This window comes from Echinops telfairi, unplaced genomic scaffold, assembly GCF_000313985.2.
Source record: "Echinops telfairi isolate 266 unplaced genomic scaffold, ASM31398v2 ScPeMD7_3533;HRSCAF=4204_0, whole genome shotgun sequence".
Classification (NCBI taxonomy): Eukaryota; Metazoa; Chordata; class Mammalia; order Afrosoricida; family Tenrecidae; genus Echinops; species Echinops telfairi.
In genome coordinates, this window is record NW_022107431.1 from 78,422,936 (window position 1) to 78,442,086 (window position 19,151).

The following is a 19,151-nucleotide window of genomic DNA, read 5'->3' on the forward strand; positions in this document are numbered from 1 at the left end:
AGAGTAGCTCTAGAAAATAAGACAGATTCAAAAGGCTTAAATTTTGGTATAAGTGATATACTACATACGTCAGGCTCATGTGAAAACAGTTTATCAATCCTCTATCATTAAACCATACAGATATGTTTAAACCATTAAACCATAAACCACTTGTCCTATGTTAGTTAATTTGTATTGTGTAGCTACACATAAATATTGAGTGCCAAAATGAAAACAGAAGAGCTGAAAGAACTAAAAATTCTCTGACTACCCAGGCAGCTAAACCATGTAATTCGGAAGGAAAAAAATCACTTTGTATAATACACGTTCCCGACACGATCGATGAAGACAAAATGGGTGCATAAGCAAAATATAGTGAAGAAAGCCGATGGACAAATGTGCTTAACACAATGGATTATGTATGGACTGTGATAAGAGCTGTAAGAGCCCCCCAAAGTGATTAAAAAATTAAAAAAATATATTGGATGGAAATTTTTACAAAAATGGCTTCTGATCTTAGAACTTTGAAACAATTGATGTGTTTATTTTGTTCCAAGATTTGAATTGACTTATGAAGAGATGTTGTATTTTTTCTCTCTTCAGAATGTTTTCATAGTGTTAGTATTTAGACAAAGCCCATATATGAAATGAGATAGCTAGTGCCACATTCTTTAAAATGTATAAATACACCGGTTTTCATGAACCTATATTTCATAATGGAAAAAAAAAAGCCTTTGGCCAATATAACACAAGATCCATTTGAAGATTTGTCAGATGTTTCAATGAGAAGACAGAGAGTTGAATCCTATTTAGACTAAATCTAAGAATAAAAATCCAGTGGTTTCAGATTACCAGCTTTAAAAGTACCTGTTGCTACTACTTTCCAGACCCTCCCCCTCCACCCTCTCCTAAGTCTTCAGCTTCAATTCCCATAGTCAAATTACAGGAAAAGAGACACACACACACTTACATACAGAGAGGCACCTGCTCTGATACCACACGAATATATAATGAATTTGCAGTAAATGGAGAACTATAACTTTACTTATTTTGACACTAGTGATTATCTATGATGATGGTGAAATAATGTTTCCATTAGCTAACTATTGGATTTTATCTGTAATTAGGAAGTAATCAGTGCATAAAACAGGTCTAAACAGAAGATCTGAGAATCTGAGCCACGTGGACCACACAACTGTAGAGCGCATGAGAAGCGCTGCTACCCCAGCATCTGATTTTTAGTCTGTGTGCACCTACTGATCCTTGCCCACAGACTGGTAAAGGCTCATTAAAGCTAGCGTTTATTTAGGAATCGGATTTTGAGGGACTGCTTAAGTAGGACAGGCTGAATATAAAATACACTATCACTAGCAAAGGTCTTCTAGTTATCCTAGGCATAATTTCTCAGGAAAAAGGCGGGGCTCTCTACTCCAGTAAGTAGTTCCAGCCTTGGAAACTCATGGAGGGAGCTCTACCCTGTCCTATTGGGTTGCTATGAGTTGGCATCGACTCAAGGACAGAGAGTTTGCTTTTTGGAGAATTTCTCTTAAAAATCAAAAACAAGAAAAATCAACAACTAAATGTATTATAGTCTTAAAAGTCACAGTAAAATAGTGAATGCAAATATACTTGAATACTAAATTAATAACAATATGAACATTTACTTATTATGTTATAAATAATAAATTATTTTATTAAATAAACCAAATTAATCACAGAGAACGAATGTAATTTTCCTTGGCATTAAAAAAAATTAAGGTTCTTTATTTTTATTTCCAGGTATATAATTCTTCACAGATGGAGCAAGAGGAACAAATAACTATCCTCTCATATCATGAAAGAATTATAGAACTAAACAGAAAGTTTAGAGGTTTTTTTTTTAAGTTTTCTACCTGATAAGCCTTGTGACTGATGCCATATACTAGTGGATTTGCTCTCATCCGCACATAAAGATATGTATAACTTATCCACTTCACTGCTTCTTCCACATTAGTAACTGTTCCTAGAGCAATCTGCAAAACAAAAAAATAGCAAAAATTAAAGTAATGCATTAAAATTGAACATAAACATCACATCAAAAGTCTATTTTGTCAAAAGTGATAAAAATCAATCCTTCTATTTTTAATTAGGAAGATAGGTATGACAATTAGATACTTTACAATTAGTTAAAAATTAACCCTGCCTCATTTAGTTGAGAACAGAACACTACAATGCTACCTTCCCAAACTGAACTTACTCAGTATGATGACAGTGAATATACCTTACTTTGATTATTTCCCACAAATGTTAATTCTACACAGCGAATAGGGCAGTTTTTTTTCCCCTTCTTTTTTGGGTTTCATTTTGTTTTGGTTGCATTTTATGTGATCACGCTACTGAAAATATTAATAGAATTGTGTCAAGTCAAAACAATATTAACTGTATTATCACTCTTGATAGTGGCTTGGTGTATTATTAATACCACCACAGATGATATTAGCTTTTACCTGTCAGGATACCTATTTGAAGGACTGATGGTATAAATATACAACATGAATGCAACAAAAAACTCACTAATTTATGTAGAAAAATGAAGTCAATTTTATTGGTACTTAAGCATGTTAATTATATATAATACTTGTAAAATGTCATACACTAAGAGCAGATGTTACTTTAGTTTGAACAGGTAAATGTAAAATAACTCTTGAAAAAGAAGGTATTTATACATTTTTAATTATATTAAATATTGGATAATTATTTGGATTACATTCTTAAAGGAAATAAAAAAATAATGTACCATTTTTTTTGTACCATTTTAAAAATAGCTTTTTAACTATTAATTTAATGGAATAAAATAATTTAAAAACAGAATAGCAATAGTAAAGGAATTATTATATAATGATTTTAAGACAGAATTATAATGAAAGGTTTCAGATGTATTTCTGTAGCTAATGAATCTCTAGTCATTTTTCTTTTAGCAATGAATATAGGTGTTAAAATATCATACTTTTTTAGAAACCTCTGCCTGCAAATTTTTTTCTAACTTCTTAATTTAATAACAGGAGGAGACATAATCTTTTTTCTATCTAATTATATTTTAGGAGAAAAATAACCCTCTCATTTTAGTACAGGATATCAAAGTAAATGAAAACTTTTATGTTTTCTTTAATGTTTATATTCTGCTCAATTGACTGTGAAGTAAATATGTAGACACTTATCTGTCCTTAGTTGAATATAAGATATAGAAATGTATAAATCTCATTCCACCACTATAACACATTATTTGTCATTATGTAGAGCAGGGTGTCAAACTCAATTAAAATGTGGGCCATTTGGCGCAACAGGCAAGATTCACGTGGGCCACTTCACATTTACAAATTTTGTTAAATTTATATTTTGAAGTGAGGATTTATGTTTACATTACATGTCACTGAGAGTGGCAGACATATCACTTCCAAATGTTGCCGGAACTGAGTCAACGTGTTTATACAAGTCCACAGGCCCCCCGGAAAAGGCCCTGGGCCACGAGTATACTCATCTTCAGTAGTGAAAGGGTTAACGAGGGAATTGTGTGTAAGGTGTTGCCTCATCTCCCCTAAGCGCTATTTTCTTCATAACAAGTTTTTCTATTTTCATTTTATTTCAGAGCATCATGGGCGACAAAAAATTGCCTCGGGAGCCACATGCGGCCCGCGGGGCTCCAGTTTAACACCCCTGATAATAGAGAAATGACCAAAAGTTAAGAAAATGAGAGAGCAGATTTTATTTCCTTTAAAATTAACACTTACTTATTTAAAATGACTCTAAACCACCCACCCACAGCATAGGTAAATACATCAACAGATAACAATCCTTTAAGGCTTCCCATAAAATGAAAGTAGCATGAACAAAACTGAGCAAATGAGGGCATTGTGCTACAATATTTAAACATTTACAATTAGGGCATCAGTTAAATATTTTCTAGAATGCTTGGGTAAAGGAGAGTACTTTGATGATAAAGCTACAAAATGGAAACTCTCTCATTTGTGATTCTATTATTTGACAGCCAAATTTGTGTTAACTCTTTATGACCTGTATTTTAAAATACCACATCTCTCTTACAGGAGAAAAATTTAACAAAGGGAAACAAAAGGCTGATCTTTTCCAAATTGATTCAGTAAATTAACAGCTATTAATTATAAGAGTTAAGGAAAGGAATAAGACAGAATAAAATAATGCGAGTCCTCTAAATGTTCATCAATAGAAGGAGGTTACCTTCACCCTCCAAAAGTGTAAATTCATAAAGTTATATCATATTGAGAGGATAACCCTCAAATGCCACCTAGTGACAAAAATAAAATTTATTTGTAAATATTTGCTGTCATCTAGTGGCTACCAGCGGAAGCTGGAATATGAAAATGGAAGACCAAAGGACTGGCGTGGTCAAACTGTGGTGTTCTACTTTAAATTATGGTGTACTTTATGGTGTTGGCAAATAATATCAAATGTGCCTTGCACTGCCAGAAGAACCATTAAATTTGTGGTGGAAGAAGTACAGCCAGAATAATCCTTAGAATCGAGGATGGTGAGACTTTGTCTCCCACACTCTGGCCATATTTTCAGAAGTGACCAGTCCCTGGAAAAGGGCATCCACATGCTTGGTAAAATACAAGGTCAATAAAAAGGGGGAAGACCTTGGTAGAGTAACTGCAACTATGGATCATATATAACAAGTTTAAAGAAGGTGCAGGATTGGTAAGTGTTTTGTTCTGTTGTTAAATGTCAGAAATGACTTCATGGCACATACAACAGGTACTTTTTATGAAACAAAGATTTTCCACAGTTATTTCTCTGAAATATATTCATTCACTGCAATAATCATTTTCTAAATCAATAGCGAGACTGTACCACGCAGAGCACAATAGACATGGTAACAATGCATGGTCCCCGGTCTCAAGAAATTCTCTATCTAATGGAGGGGGAAGAAGTGTAGACACTTTAAACATGGTGTTAGGAAGACAATACCATCCAAAGAGTTTAACATCCAATAAGAATTTTAGCATGCTTTAAAGAAAGATCTAACTGCTAAAACTTATAAATGTGGTATTAATGTACAATTATATAGTTCAGTAAAACTCTACTCTGTTGAGCAAAAGAAGGGGGAAAAAGTCACCAAATCTGGTCATTTAGATACAAGATTCAAAGTATCACTTCATATCTAATTTACCTATCTAAACTTTAGTCTTTAAGGTTATCTTAATTGCTTGTTTTACACTAATTGAACCCATATAAAAAAGTATATAGAATAATGCATATGTATAATAATTTTATGCACATATGCATATATAAACCTTTAGGGAGATTTTACCTATATCTATCTGTGTATATATTTTTATGGAAATTACAGATATATATAACTTTATTGACTATCAGAGAGCTTCAAATAACTCATGGAAAAATGGAGTGAAAAGACAGTGGAATTCTCCCACCAACTTTATGAACCCCCCCCTCATATAAGACATAAAAATTAAATATATTGCCATTCCTTTATTAATTAAACTACAAAGTGACGACTACTGACAGTAAGTATGTAAATAAAAGTCTATCAGGTAACAATAGTGAAGTTATCATTTATGAACTACTAATTTGGCACAGATGTTAATTTTCACAGTAATTCAGTGAAATTCTCCCTATTTTGTATATGGAAAAACAGATTTTAAAAGTTAAATCAGCAGAGTAATAATAACCTCTCTGGGGCAGACAAAGGACCTGCGCTAGAAGGAATAACTAGAGCTGGTATGGTTGGGCACACTGAACCAACCAAACCCAAACTCACTACCACTGCGTCAATATTGGTTTACAGTGGCCCCCTGGGGGTTTCTGAGACCCAACTGTTTATGGGAGTAGAAAGCCCAGTCTTTCTCCCATGGAGCTGCTCATGGTTTTGAACTGCTGCCATGTGGATCACAGCTCAGTGCATAAGCAGTACACCACCAGTTCTCCTTGTCAGACTGAAGAGGCCTTACAGAGGAGTTTGGATTATCTTGGAAGAACTCCACATAAAGAAGACATATAAGGTTGTAGAAAGAATATAGCTTAAAAGTCTGCATGGCTGGAGAGTTGACACAGAGTAAATGCTACTATCTGCTGAGTACATTGACACGGGGTTGTCATGGACCAGACTTGCCTTCACCGCAATTGAGAGAGAGAGAGAGAGAGAGAGAGAAAAACTTCCTTCCTTGTAAAATTAGCATTATGAAGCCTGTCCTATTAAGTGTCATTCTGCAAAGAGGCCTCAACATGGTTGCATTCAAATTATTGTTGAATATAATCATATCTATGGTTCTTTTAAACTAATGGTCAGAATTGACATACACGCCATCTAAATTATGAATAGGGCAATACTTCTAATCTTAACATGACCTTTATACCAATCACTACCATCTACCATGCAATGTTGGGGAGTTCAAAGATTTAAAATATATTAATGTGAGAACACAGTATACATTCATTTTATAAACCAATTTTGCCATGATTTCCACAAATTATCAAACTTTATTTCATATCATTAAACAACAATGCAAGGGAGTTTGTTTCCTTAATAAAAAATTTACTTTCAAAGGAAAATATTGCAATAGACCAAAATATAAGGAAATGTTAGCAACGTCTATAACGCATAATACAATGGGGCTTCAGAAGTTTCACAGAAAAATGGAGTAAAAAAATCATGGAATTTCTCCACAAAATTTTTGAAGCCTTCTATTAGCTACAAATTTCAAGGTATAGCTCTCATTATTTGAATATGATTATGATACTAAATAGAATTATGCACATAGCTATTTGACATTTCTGAAATGACATGCCTAATAAGCTCCTGATGAATATGAGATGAACCCATGGATCACAATTTATTTTTAATTTCTCACATCTTGATCAAAACGTTTCACTGAGGGCATTTTATAGTCCCCAAGAAAAATAATCTTCTGAACCAGTATTTTACTCACTTTGTGTCTTATGCAAAATAATACCACTACTTCATGTTTACTTTACTCCTGACAAAAAAAGTGGTCCAAGACATTAGTTCTATGGTTCCTAAGATATAATCTTCCTTGATATACTTCTCTAGAAAAACTGTAACCAAAATCCTTGTTATCAGAGAAATTATTGCTCCAACTTTGGAAACGGGTTTTTTCTTGGTATTAGATGAAGAAAAATGCTAACTATTAATGTAGCAGAATGTATACTCATCTTTAAGCTAGCATCTTCTAGATTGGGTAACAGAAATCTAGGCTATAATTAAAAGACTAGGTTTGGAGTACACCAGATCTGAGTTTAAAGACTATATTGCATAAAGATGTTCAATAAGCATAGACAATAAAAACTTACCATATATACTCGAGTATAAGCCGGCCCAAATATCAGCCGAGGCACCTAATTTTACCACAAAAACTGCTTTAAAAATGTGCTGAAAAACTCGGTTTATACACGAGCATATATGGTAAATAACGGCATGAGCAGGAAGAAACCTGAAGTGTGAAACTAGCAGAGTAACCTTGGAAAAGTTTTCTCTCTCTCTCTCAGTCTAACAATTTCTACTTAGGAGGAATACTGAGAGGATGAAAAAATACACAAGAAGTCTCCAGCTCAAGATATTTCAGGTCTTCAGTCCAATGAAATTGTTGTTACTTCACATTTTATTCTATCATAGACGTTATTGATCCAAGACCTAGTATTTTTAAAAATTGTGATTATATATGTATATATAAAACAGTTGATGTTACGTGTACAATTTAGTATCATTAGTTATATTCAGAATAGCGTGCAACCACGATGAAACATACAATTTTCCTCTAGTTCCTAAATGCTTCCTCCCCACCCACTATCATGATACGAATTCTACCTTGCAAGTCTGGCTAGACCAGAGGATGTACACTGGTACAGATAGGAACTGGAAACACAGGGAATCCAGGGCGGATGATCCCTTCAGGACCAGTGGTGTGAGTGGCGATACTGGGAGGGTTGAGGGAGAGTGGGTTGGAAAGAGGGAACCGATTACAAGGATCTGTGTGACCTCCTCCCTGGGGGACAGAAAACAAAAGTTGTTGAAGGGAGATGTTGGACAGGGGAGGATACGACAACATAAACAATTTATAAATTATCAAGGGCTCATGAGGGAGCGGGTAAGGGTGAGGGAGGGGAAAAATGAGGACCTGCTGCTGGGGGCTTAAGTGGAGAGCAAATGTTTTGAGAATGATGAGGGCAATGAATGTACAAATGTGCTTTACACAATGGATGTATGTATGGATTGTGATGAGTCATATGAGCCCCTAATAAAACGATAAAAAGAATAGTGTGCAACCATGAACATTTTTTCCAAAATCATTTTATCACTTCACACAGAAGTTCTATACCCATTAAGCAGTAACTCCCCATGTACCCCTTCCTCTACTATCTCGAATCAATGGCCTATTCTAGATTTTTTGTCTAAGTGGGACCATACAATATTTGTACTTCTGTACCTGTGTTATTGCACTTAGCACAATGTTTGCATTAAAAGCTTTTAATGGCTGAAAACGTCATTCCTTTCTCTCGTTAGGTGCTGTGCAGTTGGTTCTGACTCAGTGACCCTGTACACAACAGAAAGGTGCCTGGGCCCGCACCTTTCTCCCCTTTGTTGCTACACTGGAGCCCATCAGTGCAGCATTGTGCCGATCCAACTTTTCAAAGGCCTATTTCTTTTTCAATGCCCCTCTACCTTCAGGGACTGGTTGGTGTCTCCTGAAGATGTCCAAAGTATGTGACAGAGTCTCATCACCCTTGCTGCTACAGTGTATTCTGGCTGTGCTTCGCCCAAGGCAGACTGTTTGTTTTTTGGCAGTCCATGTTACTTTGAATCTTCTCTGCCAGCACCATAATTCAAATGCATCAGAGGAGGAAGCCAATGACCATAAGGAGGCTGCTGGGCAGTGCTCAGGCCCCTCACTGAGCTGCAGCACATGGGACAGTTCAAGAGTCCTCTTGCCCCACCATCAGCTCATTCCTTTTATTACCGCAATACTATTCCATTGTACACATATACCACTTGGATTATTCATTGAGTCTTTCCACGTTTCGTGTACTTACGTTAATAGAGGAATCCAGTGTCCCATGTGCCGCTTCTAACTTCCCACCAGACTTTCCAAACAGAGCTTTCAGAACCCAGATCATGTTTAAGCTCCTGCATACCATTTCCTGATACTTGATGCAAAAAGTACTTTTTCTTTTCTCTACATTTTGGCAGTTATTTTGGTGTCTTCAGTTGAACTTATTATTTTCTTTCTAACATCATCGTACCGTATTTGGGTGACTTTTTCTCCCTGTGTGAACTACATGCTTCTTAACAGAAGGGATGACATATGTTTTTTGCCCTCCAAAGAAATTTATAATTGAAATGTCATTTTAGAACGTAAGTGAAACTTCTACAAGCTGTTTAGAAGTACCTGATTTAAGACTTGCTTGTGATAAATAACATTTAACTAGATTTCATTTATTTCATATTTAACACAATGTCACTTCACTGTACATATGAATAATGTTGACATGTAAAACGTGTTCTTAGACATCTATTTACCACAATAAAAATAATCTGAGTCAATGACAAAGGTGAAAAAGGGTACAAAGCAGAATCATGTTGCATACCCAAGCAATGATTCCAAGTGTCGCTGACAGCCTGGAGGACTGATGGATCATACATACTCCAGGCTCTAGGGTTCTAAGATCAAAAGAACTAGATATTTCTTAGCTACCAGTGATGATTGCCCTGAAAAGGTACCTGCAGATACAGTTGGAAGACGTGGATCAAGTGGGAGAGAAATATGGAAACAAATCACCACCCCTAAGGGGGATGAACAACAGAAACGTGGATGAAGGGAGACAGTGGATGGTGTTACATATGTAAATAATAATTTATCATTTATTAAGAGTTCATGAGGGTGGGAGGGTGGGGAAAAAGAGAAGCTGATACCAAGGGCTCAAGTAGAAAGAAAGTGTTTTGAAAATGATGATGGCAACATATGTACAAATGTGCATGATACAATAATGTATGGATTGTTTTAAGAGCCCCCAGTAAAATGATTTATTAAGAAAAAAAAAACAACCCCAAACCAAAGTAACAACCATGTTTACTGGTCTGATAGAGACTTGTGGAAGTCCCCATGAGGGGAAGGCCTAGAGATATCAAGCAAGGCTGGAACTGACCTCACTGCTGTGGCTGACTTATAAGGTGAACAATAGGACCAACGAGGTGTGTGTTCATTAGAACAATCAACCACTAAAAAGGCAAATTTTGTCCAGGGACAAAGCTCAGGCTGCAGGCAGGGAAAGAGAAATAGTAAACACAGGGAGGCAAGGGCAGAGAACTGACTTTCTGGGGGGGCTTCCAATCAATGCCCCAAATGTGTATGAATTCTTGAATGGAAAACCAACTTGCTCTGTAACCCTTCACCCACAGAGCATTTGTAAGGCATGAAAATGAGGAAACTCTAAATTGTAAGCTATTTATCCTCATTACCAATTAAGACTTTAACAGTTAGTTTCCAGAGTTTGGTATTTATATTTTGATATAAAATGCACAAAATCAAACACACATAGGTGAAATAAATTGTCATACTCTACCTCAATTTAAACAATCATTTTATATAACAAAGTTAATTAAATGACCTAATGAAGATAAAAGCACTTTATAAGACATATTAAAAACTTTGTAATATAAGTCAAATGCTAATTGTTGTTACTGGTCCTTTTGTTGCCTTTCTTTGCTTTATTTCTAGTTAGAATTCTGACCTCCAATAAAACCTCACAGTTTAAAAGTATAGTCTCTTGGTAATGCTCTTGTCAGTTACAATCACATTCTATACTTCGCAAAATTAAACATTACTATTCAGTCTATTTTATTTCACAACTACGTATGGTATAAGACGTATTCCTAAATACAACAAAGTAGCAAAATACTCACCCTTGTTTTATTTGGGTCACTTTTACATAGTTGATAATTCTATTCCAACCTTTACCTGCTAGATCTTACCTCTGCATTTAGGTTATCTGCGAGGCTTTCTAGAAACTGGCTTTCAATTGGGTTTTGTTGAGTGAGTAAAGTGAGGTAATGGCTTAGCTTATCATGTGTTGTGATTATAATTCCTTCCCCAAATTTGTCAAATTGTGGTCTTCCAGCTCGGCCAAATATCTGCATGACATCTAAAATCCCAAGGTCAACAAAGGATCCTCTTTTTGCGGCATATATCTGTGTTCCCTACACGAGGAAAAATTAATACAAATTAACATAAACACAGACAGATATCATCTTGATGAGCCAAATACTGAAATTAGGCAAATAAGACAAGAACTCAAAAGTGTATTCTAACTAATCCTTTCCTCATCTATGATATAGTTAAACGGTCTCAATATAAACTAGATTCTTATTGGAGAAAATAATTCTGGGCTTATATAAGTAGTAACATTCATAATCAACGAAACAGGAACATCAGAATATTTTTCTAGGTGAATCAATCCACAGGTTTAAGATACAAGCAAATCCATGTGCAAAGGATGGTAAGCTCTTACCTTAATAATAACAGCATGAGCAGGAAGATTGACACCCCAGGCTAAGGTAGCTGTACAGACTAGGACTTTGATATGCCCATTAGAAAACAAATTTTCAACTAAATTTCTGTCCTGCCGAAGCATTCCTGCATGGTGAATACTAAAACCATCTGGGAATAATTCTCGTACTTGCTTATTTCTTGACTTTTGTACCTAGTAGAGATAGTAACAAAACAGAGAGAAAGTAATTATCACGTTGAATTAACCTAAACTATTAGCAATGCTGTTGAGTGAGTTATTCAAGAAAGAATAAAATTTATAAACACCTTCAGATATTACTAAACCTACATATATTATGCTTTATACAAATAATTTTTGAAATTACATATATCTCAGTGGCTCCGAACTCATTCAGAATAAAGATCAGATTCCTTATAATGCAAAGCCATGTAAAACTCAATGTCGCCCCCTAACCTCACTTATGCACACCAAGCAGAAAGGGTCTGTTTTTTCTCTAAGTCACTTTATTGCTGACTCCATCTCAGGGTCTTTATAGCTTCTGTTCCTGACTACCTCCTTTACAGGAACACGGTTTATACCCTTACTGTCTGCTTGTTTCTGCTCAACTGTCCTTTATTAGAGGCCGCCTCTCAACATGCCCACCCCCCACCCCCGCTGCCCCCATTCTCGCTCTTCCTTAGGCCAACTTGCAGGTTGTGATTATAAATTAAAGTAAGATTAGTCACCATGGTAGTATTTTCCAGATGATCAGGTAGCTTATGACCAGAAGGTTGTATTTAACCCGATGGTTTCTGTCAGGACAGGGAAAAGGGGCAAGAGAGAGGAAAGCACTGGCAAGGCGGTGATTACAATGTTATAAGATGAATCTTGAAAAACAGAAGCAGTAACATGCAGGAAGTCAGTTGTAGGATGTAGACGAGAAAAACTGAATGTGTTTTGAGGAGCAATTGAAACCTGGGTACGTTAAGATTGGCAATTAACATGCAATTATTATCCTTTAACTATTCTGAAATATCTCTTGTCCCTTTTCAACCAAGTCAACTCAATGTCTTTGTGGCTATCTTCTTTGCCCTAACTTCTATTTAGATCCTTCTAGTATATCTTCGTATTTAGAATCTCTTTTTTTCTCCTCTGTTAATCCATATCCATAAGATTCTTTAAGCTTTCTCAATTTAAGACTACATTCCTGTACTTTGTGATGCCTTTCTAGTTAGATGTATTTCGTACAATATCATAAGCTATAATTTACTTTATCAATGCTTCACACAAACATACATTATTTGGTTTATCATGCAGTGCTTTCCTATACATGGATTTTTAAAACCAATAACCGTCATGACAATCATTTTTATCCAGTCATTCAAACCATTATTCAACAAACTTTCCAAAAGAACATCCCACTGTATGCCGAATCAAGGATTGCAGTCCTTTAGGACCACACGCCTGGCATCACAATGGTACAGCCTGAACGTTTTACCTTCCCTGTGATAAAAAGGAGAGCAGCGCCTGACAGCCAGGAGCTGGTCTGCAACTAACTACCACATGGGCCTTGGTGTCGCTAGGAGCTAAGGCTAGCACTCGCAGCTCCATCTCCGTAAACTCCTGTTGGGTGTGAACAACCACACTGTCATTAGACCAGGCTCTGTGATCAGAGGGGGAAAGACAAAAACAGGTCCACTTTGTCATTGTGTGCGAACCAAAATAAGACACGAACATTGTCCAAACTACAAAAATGACCACACATCCCCTATGCTGGCTAAGGAGTATCTGCTTTTTCTTCACCAATTACAGTTTTTGCCTGATACTATTACTCTCCCCCGTGAGATAAGACTTAAGATCAAAATCTTAGTCATTCTCACTTCATGACAACCTCCAAACTAAAGCAACGTCTTGTTTCTTTGAACCCTGCAAAAAAAAAGAATCATGTAATATAAGCCTTGATCTCATATAAGTACTTTCTAATATCCTCTTCTGAGATTCTCCAAAACTCCCCATGGTATGTACTGGTCCTCATTGCAAGGAGTTCATAAACCCAATGGGTTTTTCACTGATAAGTGTTTCTGGTGAATTTTGATAGGATGACTTGTCTTAGATCTTTGACTTTACATCTGGCCTAAGCATACAACTTCACATTAGAGTCTTCTTTGGTCCTATATGCAGCCAAGGAGCTATAAATCATTGATGACATCACCAAATGGGGGGATTTCTATAAAAAATATAAACACACACACACACACACACACTGTTATGGAGTCAATTCTGACTCCTGGCAACCCTATAGGGCAGGGTAAGACTGCTGCTGTGGGTTTCAGAGACTTTAACTCTTTACAGGAGTAGAAAGCCTCATCTTTCTCCTGTGGAGGAGCTGGTGGTTAGCAGTCCAGCCCTTTGCCACCAGGGATCCTACTTTAATATAAAAGTAGTGTTTATATAGTCAAAACTTCTGTTTGGGCATTATGGCACATGTTTACTTGCTAATGTTCTCAACACTGCATTCTCCCTATTTAATAGTGTCTTTTAGAACATTTCCCATGAGTCTTACGTAAAGGAAACCATACTGGCAGCGAGTGGGGGTTCAAGGAGGACGTCTGATGGCTCAGTGGTTCAAGGTCTTGACTGATAACCAAACACTTAGTGGTTCAAACCCACAGGAAGTCCAGAGAAGAAAAGTATAGCCATCTGCTGCCTCCATATTGAATTGCAGCCCTGGATACTCTATAGGGCATCTACTCTGCCCTGTAGGGTCACTAGGAGTCAGAATTGAATCTAAGACTATGGGTTACTTGGAGTTTTGGGAGACTGAGGTTCTAGTCCAGACTTACCCATATTAATTATATCTAGGGTCACTTCAAATTTAATGTTAATTATAATTAAAAATTGATCCAAGAAAATAGCACACCACGAAACTGTCTTCAATTATATACTGAAGGTAGACACATTAATAAACCACACCATCTAGTGGCCAGACAGGTAAATAGCAACTTACACATTTTTGAACCTTTTAGAGTCCAAAAAACAAAAACATTTATTCATAAAAAAGACTACCGTCTTCAAGTTTCAAGTGTGTGAGGGATAACATCCTTATCCTGTTTTTGTGCAGTGTGTTTGGTCTGTTAGAAATCATTCGGCACTCTATACACTTGATTAAATATGCTAGAGGTATATGGCTCCAGCAGTTTTCTTTTCAGACAAGCACTATTTTCACTGCCAATCTTCTTAGTTTTTTTTTCACCCATCATTAATTTGGTTGCTCTTATATGGACCATTTCATCACTGCTAAAATGTTGCACAAGGTTCAAGGTCAAAAACAAGTTCAAATGTTGCACAAAGTTCAAGGTAAAAAAAAAGTGTGCCAACATTAAAATATGGTAGGCCCCAGTGGCACTTTTTATGAGGGGAAACAGGATAAAAGCTCAACTTTTATTGTTAGCAAGTTTGGATCTCTCGTTATATTTTAAAGCACAAAGCTGCTTTTTTATGCTTTCTCAATTTAACACTAAATTCCTTTGTGATGTCTTACTTCTTCGATCATGTATTTAGTACAAGATAACATTATAATCTACTTTATATGGATTTCACCTAATCAATCACTGGTCATTTAGGGAGTATCTTTGGGGAAAAGCTTCTTTCTTGTGGTGTATCTGCCAAGATAGACCAGAGTTCTTTCAGAGGCAAGGGTAGGAAGATAAGAAATGTTTTATCTACTGCATTTTGTCTCTAACATTAAGGAGCGGAGACTCAGACCTAACAGAGAACACTAAAAACCATTGTCTGGAGGAGGTACTCTATATAAGCATATGGCTGGAGTGCTGTTTCTTTCGGTGCAGCCTTCTCCCCGTGGACTTCCAGTGGATTATTCTGGTGTGAAGGCCCAGGTGAGGTAGCTGTGGGTGGTTCTGACTTTTGCACCGATGACACAGTAAGTAGAACACAGGGCTTATTTAACCATGAGCATAATACGCTCAAGAAGCAGACAGCACCTCCCACTAACTGAGTGCATCCTTCTCGACTCTAAGAGGTACCAGGGGCCCCTTCTTTCTTGCCTCTGTTTTCCTTTTATAAATTCAAACCAATTCCAGCAGGTACTGGAAATAACAATGATCTAAAAAATGTCTAGGCTGTTTTTTGCCTTCACTATATTTTAATCTGAATGAGTCGTTTGTTGTCTGACATAGCTCACAGTGCAAATAAACTGAAATCCTGAGGAATTAAGACTCAGGGATCTGTGGCTTTATAAATGTTATTTTCAAAAATCATGATAGAATAAATTTGGCTACTTTTACCCTGTTGGTGCACAGTTCTCTGAACTTTAACACAAATACACATTTGTGAACCGCCACCATAGTCACGTTACAGAATCTTTCCTTAGCCTCCAAAACTGGTCTTGTGTTCTCCCCACCCAAAAATACCCTCAAAAATCACAGATCTGTTTTTCATCCCTACAGTTTTGTCACTTCAAGGATGTTGTATCAGTTGAATCAGACAATATATAAACTTTTGAGACTAGTTTCTTTTATTCCGTGCAATGCCTTTGAGATTCACCTAGTTTGTTTTTTTTTTTTTGGGGGGGGGCGTGTATTAATATTTCTCAATCTCTCTGTTTTTAATTGCTATGTTGTTTTCCATGGTATGGATGAGTATATTACAGTTGATCGTTCATACCCATTATAAGGCATTGCTTGGTTCCCAGTTTTGGGCAATTGTCAATAGTCTCTATGAACATTTATGTAAACATGGGGGAATCTAGAGCAGATGCCCAAAGTGAGATTGTTGGGTTATATAACCAACATATGTTTAACTTTATTAAAAATTGCCAAAGCACTTTCCAGAGTGGCCATACCATTTTTCATTCTCATCAGGAGTAGAGAGTAATTCTAGTTCCTTCCCATACTTGCTAGCATTTGCTATTGTTATTTTTTAATTTCAGCTATTATATAAGGTATAGGGTGACATTTCCTGGTAATTTTAATCTCAGTTCTTCTTCTTCATGTGCTTGGATGTTTAATTCTAATCTGGTCCACACTAAAGTTTAAGTTCCACAGTACCTGAGAGAAAAATACTGTCCATGTACAGTACAACTATATATAATTGGAGCTTGAGATGACTTAGAGTTAAGTAATGTCATAGTCATTGAATAATCATTTACATCCTTCAGTAGCATTTAAGAAATTTACAAAGCACAATAGTGACTAAGACAAGGAAAAACGAGTAGCGTGAAGAACTAACTGTCATTTAACTAAGAAACAACACTGGGCTCACACATAAGAACAACTGTGAGGAGGGTGCAGGACTGGGCGGTGCTGTACATAGGGTGCCTATGAGTTGGAACTGACTTGCTAACAACCTAACAGCAGCAGCAGCAACAACAGGCTGCTAAGTGGAAGGTATGCAGTTCAAAACCACCAACATCTTTGGGAGAAAGACAAAGAGTTCTATTCCTCTAAAAAGTTCGTCTCAGAAGCCTACCAGGGCAGTCCCACCCCACCGATAGGGTCACTATGAGTCAGAATTGACTCAGCACCAGAGCATGAAATCTATCTGTGGGTATGGACTGCGTAATCTTGAGACTGGTAAGGAAGACAGGCCCCCGCGAGAACACTCCATTTCTTTCTACAAACTGTGTTTGTTATGTTACTATGTGGACAAAAGTGAACGTGGGAAAGTGCAGAGTACATTATGGTTAATTTGTGTTTGTATGCTCAGACGTGGCAAAGTGCCTTCTACACTGCTGGGACTTAAGACACATTTTCTGCCTGGATGAATCCAAGATCAGCTAGTTTTATCAGAGAAGCCTTTACAAAAAAATGTGAAATGTGGGTCTAGAAAGAAAAGTTGGATCTTGTCACAAGAGAGAGGCTATTTGAGGCAGTACAATAAGAATGGTGAAAAACGGCAGCATGTCTGGAAGGCACTGCACTCAAGAAGTGTACGGCAAATGGAAGGACATTGTGGGGCAGTGAATTATTTGGTATGGCTCTTCTATCCAGTCTTTGTTAATCCCACCAAATAACTGGGTGGAAACTTAGAAATAGGGTGGAGGCAACTCTAACATAGTGACTGGATGATTTTGCTGTCCTGCTGGATATAAAATGAGCGAACTCAGAAGCAGGAACGGGGGTTCTCGCTCTCACCTCCAGTGATAAAGATGAGCCATAGTGAAATTCCCACAGACTGCTGTTGTTCGGTTCCAATTCTTAGAGACGACTAACACTTAGACACGACTACTACAAACCAATCTGGTTTGCAAGTACGGCAAGGCTTTGATGTGGGGGTAAAGTTGTTTGCTCCTTTGGACCGGCACCTTCCATGCTTCATGGCCTGTGGGAGAACGCTGACTGCCCAGCCTTGGGAGCTAATGCAGCAGCTGCTGGCCTGTCTCTCCACCTAAGATAACGGACACTTGCCCCTTGTCCCCTGACTAAAGCTGCGGAAGGCTGCAGTCTGCAAACTTACCAGTTACTTCCCATTCCCAACCTCATCTTCTCCTCCCATCTGTGAACAAGTTGGTTGAAGTGTTAATGTTCCTTTGTCAACGTTCAAAGACTCCTGTACGGTCCCATTATATGTAAAACTGTCACGTGTTATAGGCTGTGTGCAGGGAATGTATTTAAACCCAAAGTCCAAGAGCCCTCGAATGTCTATACTGCAGGGACCTGCATGTATATAAGTTTCTTCCTGTGTAGTGTACCATCTTGAACTATATATAATGTAAAACAAGAGCCATCTCTACATTATCTTATACTTCGTCATATATTCTTTGGACATGTTGTCAGGAGAGACCAGTCCCTGGAGGACATCATACCCAGTTTCTGCTATTTGTTCAAGTTGTTGGTTTAAATAAATTTTGGGTTGTTCTCTTTTAATGTAGGTATTGTCATAGATTTCTCTCTCATTACCTTTTCTGAGTCCAAAACATGTTGAGCTATTTTGTTTTCATTTTTGCATTATTTAGAAATGTAAAATTTTAACTTTTGCTTTCTATGATTCAATAATTTTTTAGTAGTATACTATTTAATTTCCATGTATTTATTCTAGTTTCATTCGTCAGAAAAATGCTTTATAATTTCCACTTAAGCTTTTTGAGACTTGTTTTGTGGCCTAGCATATGTATGTTAGAGAAAACACGTGTTGTTCACGGTTCGATGGCTGCAAGACGCATTCTACATATGTCCATGAAGTCTATTTGGCTTATCGTTTAAGTTCTCAATTCCTTTAGAAACTTTTAATAATTGAAAGGAGCCCTGATGGTGTAGGGAGTTACATCTTGGGCTGCTAACTGCAAGGTGAGCAGTTTGAATCTAGAGAAAGATAAGGTTTTCTGCTCTAACAAAGTTTATAACCTTGCAAACCCAAGGGAGCAGTTATTTGGACTTATAAGGTAGCATCAAAGAACAAAAAAACTGTATCATTGTAAATGAGGGTGAGTGCAGAATGAAGACTCAAAGCCCATCAGTAGGCAACTGGACACCCCCTTACAGAAGGGTTGTGGGGAGGAGATGAGCCAGTCAGGGTGCAGGAGAGCAACAATGAAACATATAACTTTCCTCTAGTTCTTAAATGTTTCTTACCAGCCCCCCTCACAACTATCATGATCCCAATTCTACCTTACAAATCTG

General features: G+C 36.9%; 1 protein-coding gene across 1 annotated transcript in view; it reads right to left on the bottom strand.

Annotated features, from left to right (window-relative positions):
- Positions 1–19,151, bottom strand: part of ASCC3 (activating signal cointegrator 1 complex subunit 3) — a 365,946-nt gene that overhangs the window by 158,361 nt on the left and 188,434 nt on the right. The window contains exons 15-17 of the mRNA XM_045294314.1: positions 11,536–11,727; positions 11,000–11,224; positions 1,872–1,991 (exon numbers count right to left, since the gene is read on the bottom strand). Coding sequence (XP_045150249.1) covers positions 1,872–1,991; positions 11,000–11,224; positions 11,536–11,727 — 537 coding nt within the window. The remainder of the gene's footprint in view (positions 1–1,871; positions 1,992–10,999; positions 11,225–11,535; positions 11,728–19,151) is intronic.